General features: G+C 41.1%; 1 protein-coding gene across 3 annotated transcripts; it reads right to left on the bottom strand.

The window, feature by feature from the left end:
* Positions 1-116: 116 nt before the first annotated feature.
* Positions 117-13,788, bottom strand: tdrkh (tudor and KH domain containing). 3 transcript variants are annotated; one of them, XM_008289364.1, is made up of 14 exons: positions 13,684-13,787; positions 12,182-12,342; positions 11,990-12,084; positions 10,000-10,201; positions 8,392-8,531; positions 7,981-8,305; positions 7,706-7,872; positions 7,420-7,595; positions 6,690-6,754; positions 6,399-6,550; positions 6,180-6,290; positions 5,642-5,696; positions 872-953; positions 117-751 (listed from the first exon to the last, which is right to left on the bottom strand). In XM_008289364.1, the coding sequence occupies exons 1-13, from the start codon at positions 13,746-13,748 to the stop codon at positions 898-900; spliced, it is 1,770 nt and encodes a 589-aa protein (XP_008287586.1). In that variant the 5' UTR covers positions 13,749-13,787; the 3' UTR covers positions 117-751; positions 872-897. The 3 variants fall into 3 exon arrangements, with proteins under 3 accessions (XP_008287586.1, XP_008287585.1, XP_008287587.1); XM_008289363.1 differs by having other exon boundaries at positions 117-953; positions 13,684-13,788; XM_008289365.1 differs by having other exon boundaries at positions 117-953; positions 11,990-12,081; positions 13,684-13,788.
* Between the last annotated feature and the right edge of the window lie 2,225 nt (positions 13,789-16,013).

Here is a 16,013-nt window from a genome sequence, read left to right as displayed (position 1 = left end):
ATCAATGAAGATTTACATTAAAGGTAGGTAAGATCTGAGTTCACAGGAAAGGCGTTTGTTTTAAACTATGCAGTTATAGTATGACAAGCATTTCAAAATAAGGGACACAAACAATATTTGTGAAGTAAAATAAATCCTTTATTATAATATAGTGCATTCTATTACACCTCTCAAGTTTAACTTTCTTCTCTGCTTAGCTAAAGATGTATTTGATGCCACATTTTCACCCAAAACAGAATCTGAGGACCACATTCAATAATACTGTATGTTTTCAAAAAGATAACAACTTGTGAAGCCCAATACATATGTCATTAATTTTCAATATACATACAAGTAAGAGAAATAAACTAGTCATTACTAGCCACTAACCAGCTGCCTTCTGGTTCCAGTGATTCATATCACAGTGCTTTTTGTTATCATTATTGTCAGTATTATTTTTATAATAACAATAATAACAACAACGACAAAAACAACAACAATAATAATACTGGCATTCTGTTTTTGTTCCACTCCTCATTTCTTGAACTCAGGTATGTCGTAGCAACACATTTAAGTAAAGCAGCATTGGGTACAGAACAGGACATCAAAAAGGGAAAACATAACCCAACATTACTGAAGTAACAACAACAATGAATATGGCTGGAAGAACTGTTGCACGCTCGTCAAGTGGGTAAGGCTTCACGATGAGGATTTATGCGGTTGTGTTTGGATCAGACAAAGAGACCTCCTCTTCATCTCATTTGGACTGATGCTGAGATGATGGTCAGTGGCGGGAGGTACAAGGAGGCGAAGTAATCATTTCAACAGACTTACAGATGCATTTTACAAGAAAAGCTCAGATTCACTATGTCATTAAGCCATGACACAATACCTTTATATTTATGTACGTCTCTGGTCTCACAGCAGCTCATCCTCTATGACATCATCAACGCTCCCTGAGATTGAGGCAGCTTCTGTGAAACAAAAAGGAAACACTCAGATTAGCTAGATTATCATTATCATTAAACATCAGCCTGGATTTTCTGTTTATCCACTACAGCGTAGACGCTTCTAAGAGAATCACAGCATATTACTAAGTCCCTCAAATTTAACAGAAATGCAATACAATTAGATTCCCAATAAGCACATTTTTCATAGTCCTTTCAGTTTAACAGGCTCAAAAAATAGAATTATCATTTGCAGCTCATGAATGGCTAGAGTCTGGAACTCAGGAATGTGAGCAAATTGCTGAAGTTCCCCCTGTGAGACGTTGTACCAGGCTTTTACTGCAGCCACCCTTAGTTCCTGCTTGTTTGTGGGTCTTACATGCAAAGTTGGATTAAGGTCAGATGACTGACTGGCCATTTCAGAATAGGAATTGGAGAAAGCACATTGAACAATATTCTCACATCATCACATCTGTGTGAGAATACATAAGATGCTAAAGAGCATTAGTCTGTACGTGTATAATTTGCTGTATAAGGACAAGTGTCGATATATTGTCTGTCTCGCTTCCTCCTTTTTCTCTTAAGGTTCCACATTTTTGCTGCACAGTCTGTTAAACAATCCATTATATCTTGTGGTTCTACTTGCTGCATTACAGTGGGTCAGCATTGTTATAGCTCCAAGGCCAACAGTGAGTCTCATGTACATAATATCACTGGTGTGGCTGCTGCTGTCAGTAAGGAAGCTGCAATCACTCAACAGAGTCACATCACAGATATCCTGCCAATATTTGTGACTGTACTTGGCTCCTGGGGAATCATTTATCATTAATGCGTAGAAAAGGTTCTAAATTCTGTCTTATGAATGAAATTTAGAGAGTGTGTGAGTACAAAAAAATCTGTATTTATCAAACATGCGTATATAGGTCATATGCACATCAGTAAGTCATCAGTGTTGGTAAATCCCACTTGTTCTTAACTTCTATGCTCGTGCACTTTCGGGATCATTTGCCTTCAGAAACGCCTCCAATTGACCATATACGGCAACAACACGTCTCTTTATAAAAAGAAAAAGAAAAAATTTTCCCCCTCAGCTTTCATCACCATGACATAGTGGGCGACAAAGAGGAACCTTTCAGAAACCGAAATTAAGGTACTTGTCAGCAAAGTTGAAGCTAACCAGAAAGTATTGTTTGGTGCATGAAATGTTGGGATAGGCAACAAAAGAAAAAAAATACTGCATGGGACAAGATAATCACTTTATTACTGTTGGGTCAGGGGAGAGATCACTGGCAGAAATTTAAAAAAATGTAAAAAGTGGTTTGACACCAAAAAACGCGTCACAGCCGATAGAAGAGAAATGACTGCAACTGGAGGAAATGAACACCCAACGTTCACCCAGTGGATAAGCCTGATCACCGACAGATGAGATGTTCTAATAATCATACTAAGTCCAGCAAAAACATGTCCACACTCTGTACCACTCACTGATAAACTAGCCATCTTCAACAGCTCCACAGAGCTGGAGTCCGTTTCACAAAGCAGGTTTAGTCAAAACTCTGAGTCGGTTAACCCTGAAATGAGGGAAACTCAGAGTTTTCCGTTTCACAAAGGGAAGTAACTCAAACCAGAGGAACAGGGGTAGCTCTAGCCTATTTCACAGAGAGAGGTAACTTAAGACCTCGGTCAGTTACCATAGTAACGGACTCTATGAACTTAACCTGGTCGGGATCAGGTTTTTCTCAGTGAACCTTGAGTTTCTCTCTGTCTCCGCCCTCTTTCTGCCACACACGCTATTTGATTTCCTCATTCATTCATTCAGTCAGCAGGCGAGTTTGGCGTAGCCTAGTTCTGCTGTCTGTCAAAAATTATTTTAAAAAATCAGTCAGTAGGCTGTATTAGTAGTTCATTAGGCGGCAACTTTTTCCACTAACATGGCATGTCCTTTTGATAATGATCTCGTGGATGAAGGTGCAGCATTACTGCGCCGAGAATTAAATATTCGTCTGGAGATGGTTATTAGACTGCGCACAGATGTTCTAGCATTTCCAGAGCACCTGAGTAAGGCAACTGTATGCAGGGCGGTCAGAAAAGTGTGCCTCGCCCTGAACCGGCTTTAACCCATCTTTGTTGTTTTCCCTGGACATAAACCTGTCAGAGCCATCAAGGAGGAGTTCCACAGGATTGCAGGTGAATGCCGTAGAGATCTGTTAAATTAATTTAAATTATATTCTGTTAATGACATTGTGCTGCAACCTCTTACCCGAACAATGTTTTTATATTTCATCTAAAGCTGCTGCCAAGTGGGCTTCTCCCCTGCGGGATTGCACCTAAATGAAATAAATTAATAGACTGCCATTCAAGCAGTTTTTCCTGTTATATTATTGTAATTGCAAAGGACAACATTTAAACTTACGCATTGACCCGAGCACCAACGTTATCCACACTCACTGTGTGAGCGCATTAAGATTTCCAATTCTAGTGTGGTGAAAAACGCAGCCCTCTGCTTCTCCGTTGCCATGGGGACTCGTCGAATCAGGGCTCCATTGATGCTGGCTTTTTATAGTTGTGGTGCACACGCTTAACTCCAGGTGAAACTACTCCAAGTTGATTAAACTAACTCAAATCCGCTGTTCTGAACCCAAAACTCAGAGTTTCCTATCTAAAAGTAGATCAACTCAGAGTTCAGGATTAGACAGAGTTTGTTGAACCTGCTTCGGGAAACGGACCCCTGTTCTGCTCAATGAATGAGTCCTGCGTTCCTTCAGGCCACTGGGCAACAACGTTTGATAGCGACAAATGTGCATCACAAATTATTTGTACGTTAACTGAATGAGAACCTTTTCTATTAACATAATTAATTTCGTTCAGTGATGCTGCTTTGATTGCGATGTGGGTGCAGTCTATGGTTCCAATTATTTTTGTGAATCCAGCGACGGTGTGAAGTCCTCGTTTGATTTGGGCTTGTTGGTGATGGCTGTAAGGGAGCTGGATGTAGGCTGGGGCCAGGGGAGTTATGGCATCCAACACTGCCGGCATGATCCTGCTCAACAATTTCCCTGAGGTTTGCACCAAAGGGATCAATAAAGTTCTATTCTATTCTATTCTATTCTATTCTATTCTAATGCCGCATGTGTCTCCAACCTCATGCTGGAATGGTGGTCAACATCCCTGAATGCTTTCTATTTGTAGTTTCACTATTCTACCGCTAGATTATATGTGTAAGCACGATCAGAGTTGTGTGTATATTTACGCACATTCCTAAGTATAAGTACAAGTTGATAAGTTCAATACTTTACGTGGAAATGTTGGTACGCACTCATTACGAACACATCTGTGCGTACACACTGATGATAAATTAGGGCACCTGGACTTTGTAAGTAGGTAGATGTGGATGTTGTGCTGATGCAGCTATTTACTATACTGTCCTCCTTGGTGTAAAAGCTTTCCGTGGTACTCCTTAGAGTGGACTTTTGGTTTTCTGTGTCTTCACTGAAACTACTTCACTCTAGCAGAGTGTGAACTACAATCATCTCGTGACTGGGAACTCAGCTAACATGAAGTGGAGGAAGCAGGTAAGTGAGGTTGTGAGCCGCAGCATTAGTACAGAGACATCAGCACCAGCTCGGCTGATGGTGTGTGGGGGATGACTCAACAATGTGAATCAATTCAGTTGAGGTTGAAAGGACAAGCTGTGTGCTGTGAATGAGAGGAGGGACAGTCGTTCTGATCCACTAATCTCAGGATGAGTGGCGAACATGGAGATGACAATGAGAACAATGTGAACCCAGGTTAATAATCTTTATTTTGTTGCAGAGGGCCTTTCACTAACAGCCCCCTCCAAAAATAACAGTAATGCATGTAAATTTGCAATGACTTTTTCTAAGTCAGTCAGACACGATAAGATAATGAAAGACACAGACACACCCTTTTTAACAACTGACACATGTAGGGGAGGGGATCCCAAAGCTATCTGACTATCCAACATATAGTTCAAACATACCATCTGCTGCTGTTTTTCTCAGTGTGGGTGAAACTGTATGTGTACACAGAGGAATTGTAGATGCAAACAGACTTTTCAGCCCTTTTTTAGACATGAGATATGTAACATTGCTGGCGACATCAGTCCTTCAAAGTGAAGGCATTCTGTTATTTAGACAGGGGTCACTTCTCTGTTAATGTTCCCCTCTGCTGCATGCAGACATGCCCACCATAGTAATGGAGAGAACCATGGTACACACACAATATTAGTCAAGGTTAAATCTCATAATCTAAGTTTCTAGTATCTATTTTCATCGCAGTAAAGTTTTATTGTTAAGGACATTTCAGTTTGTAGTCTAGTAGATTTTAAATTGTAGAGCAAATTGAATGAGAAAGGTGTGTTGCAACTTTGGCATTAAACTGTGTCTTTTGGTCTCTGTGATGTTTTTAGACCAATATTGATGCTGAAATGGAAAAAAAACTTCCCCAAATCGCCTTATCCAACTCAAAGCACTGTTGCTTGTGCATGCCTGTCTGTTTGTGAGACGGCATGCAGTTCAGAGTTGTGCCGCGTTGCAAGTGATACAGAAACGTTACTAGAGTCAACCTAGGAAGCAGTCATAGTTTTTGTGGATAACTAACTAGGGTGCGTATTCAGACAATGAAGCCGATCTTGATCCATGTCCATGTAAAGACACTAAGTAAATCTCACTTTACAGTTCAGCCTTTGAACTCACCTGATAAACTGATACAGGAGAGGCTGAGCTCTGACGATGCTCCTATTACATCATCCTGCAAGAAGAAATAGAAGTGACTGGAGGACATTTTCAAATTGTTCCAACATTCTACTGACATAGCAGACCTGTGTCCTCCACATCAGATTCAAACTTGAAGTCCACTTCCAGAGCTTTAAACCATATACTAGTCTTTACCAGCACAAGCAGTTTGCTCATTTGTCACAGAGATGGGTCAGCTGTCACCTCATGAGCTACTAGCCCTTTTCTACCAAAATGTTCAATTAACTCTGCCTCTCATCTACTTGTGCTCTCTCAAACTACGAATAATCAAAGTTTGCAGTTAGCTGGACTGCATATTTACAACAGAGGTTTTCAGTAACCAGGCTCTAAAGGTTTTAAAGGTTGGTTTATGCAATGAAAATCTAGATTCAAGATATTAAAGAGTCTATAAACTGCTGGCCTTAGATACAGCTCTCTGATCACATTCTCTACAAATGAGTTAAACCCTTCCAAATTCAGTGTGCTTGCAGTGACTCACCAACATCCTCTGCAGACAGCCTAGATTGTCACCTTCAGTCCTCCCATTCAACACCTCCTGGAAGCTGACAGCATGACCCAGCCGTATGAGCTCTTCACCAATATCCACAGTCTACAATGGACAGGTTTTTTTTTTTAACTTAATGTGTGCACAAAAAGAAGAGGCAGGTAAAGGGACAAACCAAACACAGGCCTACACAGACATAAACAGCTGTCTGACCTTGCCCTCACTGTTGTCGTAGAGCTTGACACTGGGCCACGAGGAGATCTCAGAGTGAGAGTAGCTGCAGAGCTTGGCCTGCAGGGGTCTCCAAGAGGCACAATATGTCAGTCGCTCAAACTCATCCAGGGCTTCCTCAGTCCACACGTCCACTGAAAGACAGCAGCAGGACAGGAAAAGATGAAAACAAACTATGAACAAGGCCAAATATCAATGGGCAATCAGCAACCTCCACCTTATTCTAAGCTACGTATCTGTGAGATGAAGTTATCATCGGGAAGACCACTTTACCTTTTGGCCTCACCCCTGCTAAGTTGCACTCAATAGCTTGGAATGGTAAGCTGAGGAAGTCACTCCTGAAACGTTAATGCAGCAAAAGCAAAAGCTGTTAGTAACATATCTGTGTCCTTTTTTGGCTCACGCTACACAGAATAATATAACCTCTCCAGCTGCAATACAGCACAGCACAAACCCTAATTCAGAGTGTTTAACCTATTCTAGACATTTAAACATATCTTTGGTAAATTAGCATTTTATTATTATGTTAGCATCTTTACTTCGGTCTTCAATGTGTTTTATATTTTGTTACTGATTACTGCACCCATTGTTTGTTTTTTTGGCTTTTATTTCCTTGTGCTGAATTGCTTTAGCAGAAATTAACAATATAAAGCTCTTTGTTGTGTTTGAAAAGTGCTTTCTACATGAAGTCATGTGGATTTGTGGCTTCATGTGTGTAATGCATGAAACAGTCAACTGTTGGGAAAAGTTGTGTCGTATGCATTAGAGCCTAAATGAAATATTTTTAAATGCCGTTGCTGTCAGGTTGGAGTGTGTGTGGTGGTCACTGCTGTGATTCTACTATTCAAATTTGATGTTCTGAAATGTTTGTAACCTGTTTGTTCATCATTAAGTATGATACAATTTCACAACAGAAACATCGGGGGGGAGGGGAAAAAAAATATTTATTACGATCATGTCTGACACTGAATTTGGCTCCACCTTTCCCCTGGAGTTCTCCTACCTCATGCGGCGGAGGCTGTCTCTGGGCAGCTCCCCGTTGTCCCCAAAGTCAACATAGTAAAGGTCCACCAGTCCAGAGTTAAGGACTCCGAGCACCCTTGCTCTGTTCCATGTGCCGTGGTCTCGGTACGTCGCTGCCACAATGTCCCCCACTACAATGGTCTCCACCCTGTGCTCCTACAGAACAGAAACTCAGCTGTGTCTCCCTCCATTTTGAAAACCCTGGTTTTGTCATAAAGACTTTTCTAGTACAGCACAAACATGAAGGCAGAAGGACATGTCCTTACTGTGGGGTTCCCACTGTTGTAGAAGCGGTTCATCTCCTCCGTCAGTTTGTCCAGCTGGAGGGAGCGAACCCCCAGGATCTGGATCCAGAAATGGTTTGGGTTCTCCGAGGCAGAAAGATAAACTTCTAAGTGTTCATCTGGCTGGAAGCTCAGGTCTGGGCTGGGAACTGGACCACAGGGAGAAAATAAAATCTTAGTGCTCAGAGACACATTACAGGGGAGTTGCAGTTTGATTAAAAATTTTTCAAAAGTAAACGAGAGAGACACAAACTAACTTTCAAACTTGGACACTTCAGAGAGTGACTCCGTAGAAATACTCTCCTCTTCCTCCTCCTCCTTTCTGACTGTGTTGCTCAGTTTCAGCTCCTCCACCTTGTCGAAAATATTTTCAGGTTGTGTGGTGCCGTTGGCATGGACAAGTCCATTCTTCTCTGTCTGGAAGACGGGCCCGTTGTTGTTAATGCCCAGTGGTGGTTCTGTCTCCACGCTCTCAGGCTTCTCATTTACAACATTATGGCCACGTTTCTGGCGCAGGGCAGATGACTGTGAGATCTTCGTCCTCACCATCATGTCTTCCCTGACTTTTTCTAGAATCAGCTCCTGCAAGGACATCACAAGCAGTGACACACATTTTAAATAAAATGCTTAAATGGGAGGAATGAACAAACAAGTCCATCCTACTTCACCTTGGCCTGGTTGATCTCCTGTCTGGTCCCTGTGATTGTCACACTGCCCTTTGCCCCTGGACCGTGAGCCTTCTCTTTAGAACAGGCCACTTTGGCTCCTGTGGTCCTGGTGATCAGTTTCAAGCTTTCTCCACCACGGCCTGCAAAAGCAGCACACACACAAAGTCCTGACACACATACTATTACACCCCAACTGTTCATGAGAGGCATTTATCTAACACAGAAAAAATCAAACAACAAAGGTTATATCTGTGATATTCTAAATGTTTATACAGAAACAAACACAAAACAACAAAAAGCTATGGACACGTATTGCAAGCACTGTGTGCACCAAAGCCTGGCTATTTTTGACTCAGTCCCACATGCACTGTCTTGCTGCCAGAACTACACACTACTGCTAAAAACAGTCCCTAAGAAATGCACCATTTTTTGCGATTTGAGTAATGTTTCCTACAAACTACAGTGAGCCACTGGTTCAAGAAATGACTGAGCCATTGAAGAAGAAAAAAAAAAAGAATCGGCAACTATAAATGTATGTATTTGTGAGGTGAATATTTCCATCTTTGGCACCAAAGAAAAAGCTTGGAGGTAAAGAGCTACAGACAGCTGGGAAGTCAGAAAATATTGAAAGATGCACCAACACACTGTCTGGGGTTGGTCTTCAATATAAATCAAAAACAAATTCAGTTTTCATATTTCAAAAGATCAGAATTGTATAGAAAACTGTGTACAAGGAACTGACACACTCCCTGTTCATGGCATGAAAGACTCCAAGAAATGTGTTGTACGAAATGGTTTAAATCACATATAGAGATAAAAATCACTTAACACCTGACCACATAGAGGTCATTTAAAATGACAGGAAAACATTGTGATCTGAGAGAAACTGTATGTTTTGTAAAATAGCACAAAAAAACATGTGTTTCAGTTCAAACATGTAGCACACTTCATAGGAAGACTAAATGTTTGAAAACACTAAAACACAAATGTATGATTAGACATACATTAGCATGACAGGATTCAGGATCCTTTTTTTTTTTTCCTCAGGGCACAGTGTTTATTCAGTTGTGTTATGTTGTATTGTTTTCAGTTGTTGCATGTTTTATTGTTTCTTCCCCTATGATCACTGCAGACCAAATAAAATTATAATTTTAAATAAATGATGATATTTCACATTTTTGAAATCCTTGACTAAAATTCTGCCTGGCAACACCAGGACTTGACAGCTATCTGAATCTTGAAACTGCCTTTCTGAAAAAACAGGCTGAGAAGTGTTCAGCAGCTCACTGTTGTGTCTGGTTGTGTGTACTGCTGAGCACAGAACACTTTGTTCAACATTTACCATGATTATAAATGACACATTGCAGGTAAAATAGACATTATCATCTGTAAAGTGAGACATTTCAAGCTGCAAATAAGCAGCTGATACATTATTTATATGAAAAATTAAAGATTACTACAGCTTGTAACATGTAACTGCAGGCATGCTGATGCAAAAAACTGGTTTCAGCAACTTCAGAAAATATCAATCTGCAGCTTTAGTTTGACACCAGTGTTGAAAGCAAAAAGGTTCTGACGCAAATGGGCAAGGTCTAAGAATAAAGCTACCTATTATACGTCCAAAGGAGGTTTGAGGAACTTCCAAAACCTCCAATACTGGTTCACATTCTGTGACCAGGTTCTCCAGGACACAGCGTGCCAGCAAGACCTGTTCTGCAGAGCCCTGCAGCAGGAAGCATACAGCCGTCTTACTTCCAGGCTCCCCTGAATCAGACAAAACCCTCACATGAGCCCCGGACTTCTGGGTCACCTGAACAGAAGGACAGATAGAGAAAAGCAGACGAATGACGAGTTGGATTTCAGAAACATACACTTTAAAAACCTCTCTGATACATTTTCATATTCCTTGATACTTACTGCTATCTAGTAAAATATACATTGATGGATGAAGTCTTCATTAAATTAAGACACATGTATGAAGCATGACAAGTGGGATTTTCCTCTATGTATGCCATCTTTATCTTCACAAGAATGGAGCCCCATAGAGACAACATCAAATCTCCACAGGGATAAATCAACTGAAAGTAAAAACCGGCTACTAAGTGTTGTCAAGATCTGCTCCAAAAACATCGGGCTCCCTGTAAGAGCCCTCAACAGACCTTAAGGAAAGCCAGCAAGATCCTTCAGGACCCATCACACCCACTGTTCTCTGCATTCGAGTGGCTCCCCTCTGGATGTTGCCTTTGCTGCCCAGGCTGCCTGACTCAGAGGAGGAGAGCAACTTCTGTCCCCAGAGTTGTCTTCCTAAATGCTCAACCATCGTTGACCAGCTGACTCCTGGCTGACGTCCACCCAACCCCCCCAACCCCATACCCCCCACTCTCAGTAACTGAACTGAACTATGTTTGGACATTGACTTTTCTCTCTCTCTTCGCGAAATCGCTGGACTCTTCCAGAAATGCACTGCACTTTATATGAGCAATTTATTTAGATAGGTATTTATGAAGATATTTATTATGTGTTTTTTTTCTCTTGAATTGAATTAATTACTTATGTGTCAGCCCTGAAAAAAAAGAACATTTTGGTCCCTATTGTGAATAGTCTTAACTATAAAGGAAGGAGTCTCTGTCTGTGGGTGTCTGTCACTTTTCTCGACAACATTTTATGCCATATGCTTCAGACTTTGTGGGAGTATTGCTGGGGACCTGAGAAAGTGCAGGGGTGATGCTGAAGTTGTTTGGATGAGCAGACCTCATATTATAACACTTTAAAAAAAAAATTTCATTACTTTTTCATAACAATATATTGCCAAAGACATCCTCGGCAGTCCTTTGTCTTAAGGAGGCGTTGACAGCACATTCAAGTTTTTACAGTTTTCAATTGCGTCATCATTGTCTTGGACACAACCTCCATTGTGTGATCTCATCATTGGGTTTGGCTAAACTCCAACTGCATACCTTTAGCTAACTATCAACTGTCCAGCCATCTAGTATATATATAATGCAAGCAACACAAAAAAGAAGTTGAGTTTACTTTATGTTGGAGATAAACATTGGAGATGGTTTGCTGATGGAGCTGTCAACATGCCAGAGAATTAGATTAGATTAGATAGATTAGATAGAACTTTATCCACTGTGCTTTGGTTTAAAGGACAAGCCTAGAGGAGGTGCAGCATTGTGTTCGCTCTCCCACCTCCATGATACTCAACATAGTTCAGATCCACTTCACCTTAAGTCATATTAATGAGGTATGTAAGATCTGGGGCGTATGCTTGTCCAAACATTCTGCATGAGCCGTTGACTCCACTGAGTCGCTAAAATGTTTCAGTGAACTTTTGCTTCCAAATGGTTTATAGGCTCAAGCATCTGTAGAGGATACAACTATGTATTACAGGTGCACTGATCACGACCCAAGGAAGCAGTGTCAAATGTGAAGGTACTTGTTTGTAAGGGCGGTTACTGAGAAAGCTACAAGCTGCAATCAACATGTTCTTAACAGGTGTGATTTAAAGGCCCCTGCACCAGTGTTTGTACTGACAGAGAGACAGAGAGGGTGAAGGTCTCATTATAGTCCTTATATTGGGTATTGAACTACTCACCATGTCTAAAAACTTGGCCTGGTATTTGGATATGTTCCTATAGACTTCTACAGGAAGAGTCATCTTGGACACTTCAGTGTGGAGTCCCTGACCTGCTAAGGTAAGGTCATCAGAGCATAACACAAAAATGGGATTTATCAATCATACACAAATTTGGCTTTTAACAATTACTGTTGAATAGCAGATACTTACTGTTGTTGGTGCTGCTGAAGTGGCGATAGACGATGTAGCCCACTGTGGCCCCGACAGAGAGACCCGCAGCTAGAGCCACCATTTTGCCTGAACTCAGGCTGCTCTTTTGACCCTCCTTCACTGCATCCATGACACGCCGTGCACCCAGCGGGATGCTCCACCTAAACATAGACATCACACAAGTCTTCTTGTGACTGTTCTCAACTGTCCTGCAGTTGCACCTTCCCAGTGCGGTTTACCAGCTCCTGTTGATGAAATGTCTTTACAACAACTCAGGTTTCTTTTTGCTTTTGCAAAATGCAAAAATGACCTTTACTGCAATGCAGATGACATTAGCTGGTGTCAAGTACAATGTCAGCGCTATTATTGGCTCGCTGGGCAGCGGTACAGTCATGCAGCACAAGAACTGAAGCATTAGCCAGCCTGAAGTGAACCAGATCAGGTGTCCTCAAACATTATTGCAGAACTGCATTATATTGCAGACTGTGACGTGAAACCCTTATTACTAACAGTGTCAACCACTTATTATATGAGGTGAACAATGAAGTAAATGCACAAGATAAATAATTAGATGTCAAGCTTCATTGTTGACATTGAAAACGATTAAAAACTATTACTATTCCTTACTATTCCTTTTTTACTTATGGCTTTCAACCACATACCACACAAAATAGCTTGGAAGACAAAGGAGTTTCTTAGTAGCAACCCATTTATAAGCAGCTGCTACGTCTGAGTCAGATCATATTATCTTTATCAGATGCCACAAAATTGAAGATGTTCATGTTGCTGAGGGTCACAGTTCATTCTTAAAGTCAGACAGACAGAGACAGTAGTTGAGAAACTGTTTTCAAAAAAGTTTTTAAAAAAGTAAAATGTAACTGCAAGCCCCAGAGCAGCTACTAAATGGAGCTCATGGTGAGATTGTTATCTCAATTGTATAATAGCTGCTACAGTATTCTATAATATCCAAGATCATTCCCACCTATCTAAAACCATGGCGGACTGTTCTTCCTCATTTTTGGTCAAAGACCACCTGAAGGTCCCCTGACCGCACATTGAAAAGCACTGCAGGAGATTGCTCCAATGTAGCCTTTTGCCATCTCAGACTACATCACTTGACAAAATAATTAACCTGCAAAAACGTGCACAAGCAGTCACATACACACTCTTTAGTGCCCTAAATGATGAAACATTTAGTGTACACACACACACACAGCACTGCGTTTCCTGTAAAGCCAAACTGCAGCAGCCCTGACCCTGACTGCAGGATGTAATGCATTGAGAGATGCTGCACATGTTGAATACCATGTACTGAAGTTGGGCGACCTCCAGACATTCCATTAATCACTAATTACTGGCATCCAATTGTGAGGCTTTTAGCTGCTAATAGTAAGACTAATACGATGAAACCGAATGCACTGGAGGTAAGCCAACTGCGTCCAGTATTGTGACCACGCAGGACCGAGGAGCACACAGCACCACCATGCAGATGCGTGTCTCACTGGGAGAAGAGGGCTCTGGGGCTGTAGTTGAGAAACACATGGGACTTGGACACTCCAACATCCATCTTGGAAGAATCGTGACAATAAAACACAAATCTTCTCCAGTCCCGGTTTTGTTTTTGTCCTTACATCCAAGTTCAAGGCTACTGGCAGACAGGTGAAAGGGAAAAAAAGTGTTTTAGCATTTCAAGTCACTACATGACAGCAATTGCACTTTGATGTCTCCGATACGGCTGCTGTGAAGAGCATGTAATCAGAAATAATTAGAAATCTAATACAACACCTCACTGTGGGAACAATACACAACATAAGGCAGCTCTGCAGGCTGACTGATCATTGCTGAGAATTCTGTTCGAGTGAATCCTGTCGGCACCACACTGAACCGACACTCTATTTTTAAAAAACACACAATTTAACGTGGCATTTCTTTTCGAAAAGTATACAAATAAACATGGTGTAAAGCTCTTCTGTATTTGCTCAGAAGTTTAGATCATTGTGGTGTTTATTAAATTTGTTAATTAGTAGTAGGTTGCACCAACAACATAATGCAAATGTATTTGCAGCTGTTGTGCCAAAAAGTGATTTTCTGGCAAAAACCGCCTGCCTCCTCTGTGTCCTCCTGTGATGGCCACAGCCACACAATAAAAAGCCAGTGATGTTTCAGGGTGTGGTTTCTAGTTCCCTCCTGCTGTCAGCCTGTTCTGCTCACCTGTGACTCATCCACTAATCAAACACCTGCAGCAGATACACCCTCCTGGCTCTTCATTCTGGGGAACAGATTGTTCAGTTAAACCGTGTAGTCAGTTTGTTTGGTTTGCATTTTTGCTGCTGTTTTGTTAGGATAATTATATTTCATTGACTCCTTTGTAGGCCTAGAAATCAATTCAGAAATTAATTTTAAATTGCATTATTTTGCAACTTTTTTCATGAATAAAGTCCAATTTAACTCGTGGTTTCCTTTTGCCTCACTGTTTGGTCCCTGACATCTCTATTATAACTAATAATGGAGGACTAATAATAATAATAACTATTGTTTCTATTACTATTATTATTACTAATCCAGTAGCTTGTACAGGTTGAAACAGCTTCAGTACAGCTCATGATGTTGTTTCCTGTGTGCCACAATGTAACTGCAGCTCCCACGTTGTGTAAAATGCTCTGAGTGCACCACAATGACTTGATTTCATTCATGAGGATTATATTAGAAAAACTGTATCCCATAGGATCATTTCTTTATTTTCAATACAAACACTGAACCACATACAATCTAAACATCCGAGACAGCATTGTGTATTGTCCATAATAATCGTAAATGTCATGTCTGATAACTCTAGGGTAATTGGTGATTCTAAATTGTGTGTAGGTGTGAATGTGAGTGTGCTTATTTGTCTGTCTCTAAGGCCCCGTTTACATGTAACAAAAATGGTGATATTTCAATGCTCTTGGGCATTTGGTTTACACGTTAACAAAGCCACAAGTCACCGAAAACGGTCATATCTGAAAACTCCGGACAAAGTGGAGATTTGGAAAAACTCTGGCTTTACATTTGCATGTAGACAAGAGGAGACGGAGTCTGACATCACAGTATGCGACACAAGCATCATCAGCGTCATATGTGTGCAACTCATGTTTGCAGTTTGGCTGTGTCCATATACTTGGACTGACATGCTTCCCAGTCAATGTTTTCAAGAATTTTACTTGTTTTGTACTCTAACACCACATTTAGGAGTAGCTCCACTTCTCTGTCGGTCCAAACAAACGACCTTCGCGCAATTATCGTTGAAGTAACAAGAAGTTTACGTAGTTGTGTTTTTTCCAGATTCTGATTGGTGAGCATGGCTTTATGCTTCTCGTTACACTGCCACCTATAGGCTTGGCAGCTCATAGCAGCTCTTAACGTTGTGTTTATGCAGGTTTGTGTAAACAAAGATTTTTTTTGAAAAGGATTTGGTGTGAATAATGTCATTTTTGAAAACGTAGATCTATTTTTGTGAATACCCGACTATGTGTAAACGTGGCCTCAGTGTAGCCCTGTGATAGACTGGTTCCCTGTCCAGGTGAACCTGCCTTCACCCTGAGTCAGCTGGGATAGACTTCAGCCCCCCAAGACCCTAGTGAGGATTAAGGTGCACAGATAATGGATGGATTATTATTCACAACAGACATTCCAGTTCCATGAACACTGTGCTGGCCTCTCTGCACTGGCTACCTGTTCAGGCTACAGCAGACTTTAAGGTGCTACTGCTGATGTTTAAATTGTAAATGGAATTGCCCCATCATATCTGTTGAATTTGGTGAACCCATATGTTCCCACTCATGTTCTGCGCTCC

The sequence above is a fragment of the Stegastes partitus genome, unplaced genomic scaffold, assembly GCF_000690725.1.
Source record: "Stegastes partitus isolate 25-593 unplaced genomic scaffold, Stegastes_partitus-1.0.2 Scaffold609, whole genome shotgun sequence".
In the NCBI taxonomy this organism is placed as follows: Eukaryota; Metazoa; Chordata; class Actinopteri; family Pomacentridae; genus Stegastes; species Stegastes partitus.
The sequence above is the reverse complement of the archived record's forward strand: the minus strand, read 5'-3'. Positions and strand labels throughout refer to the sequence as shown.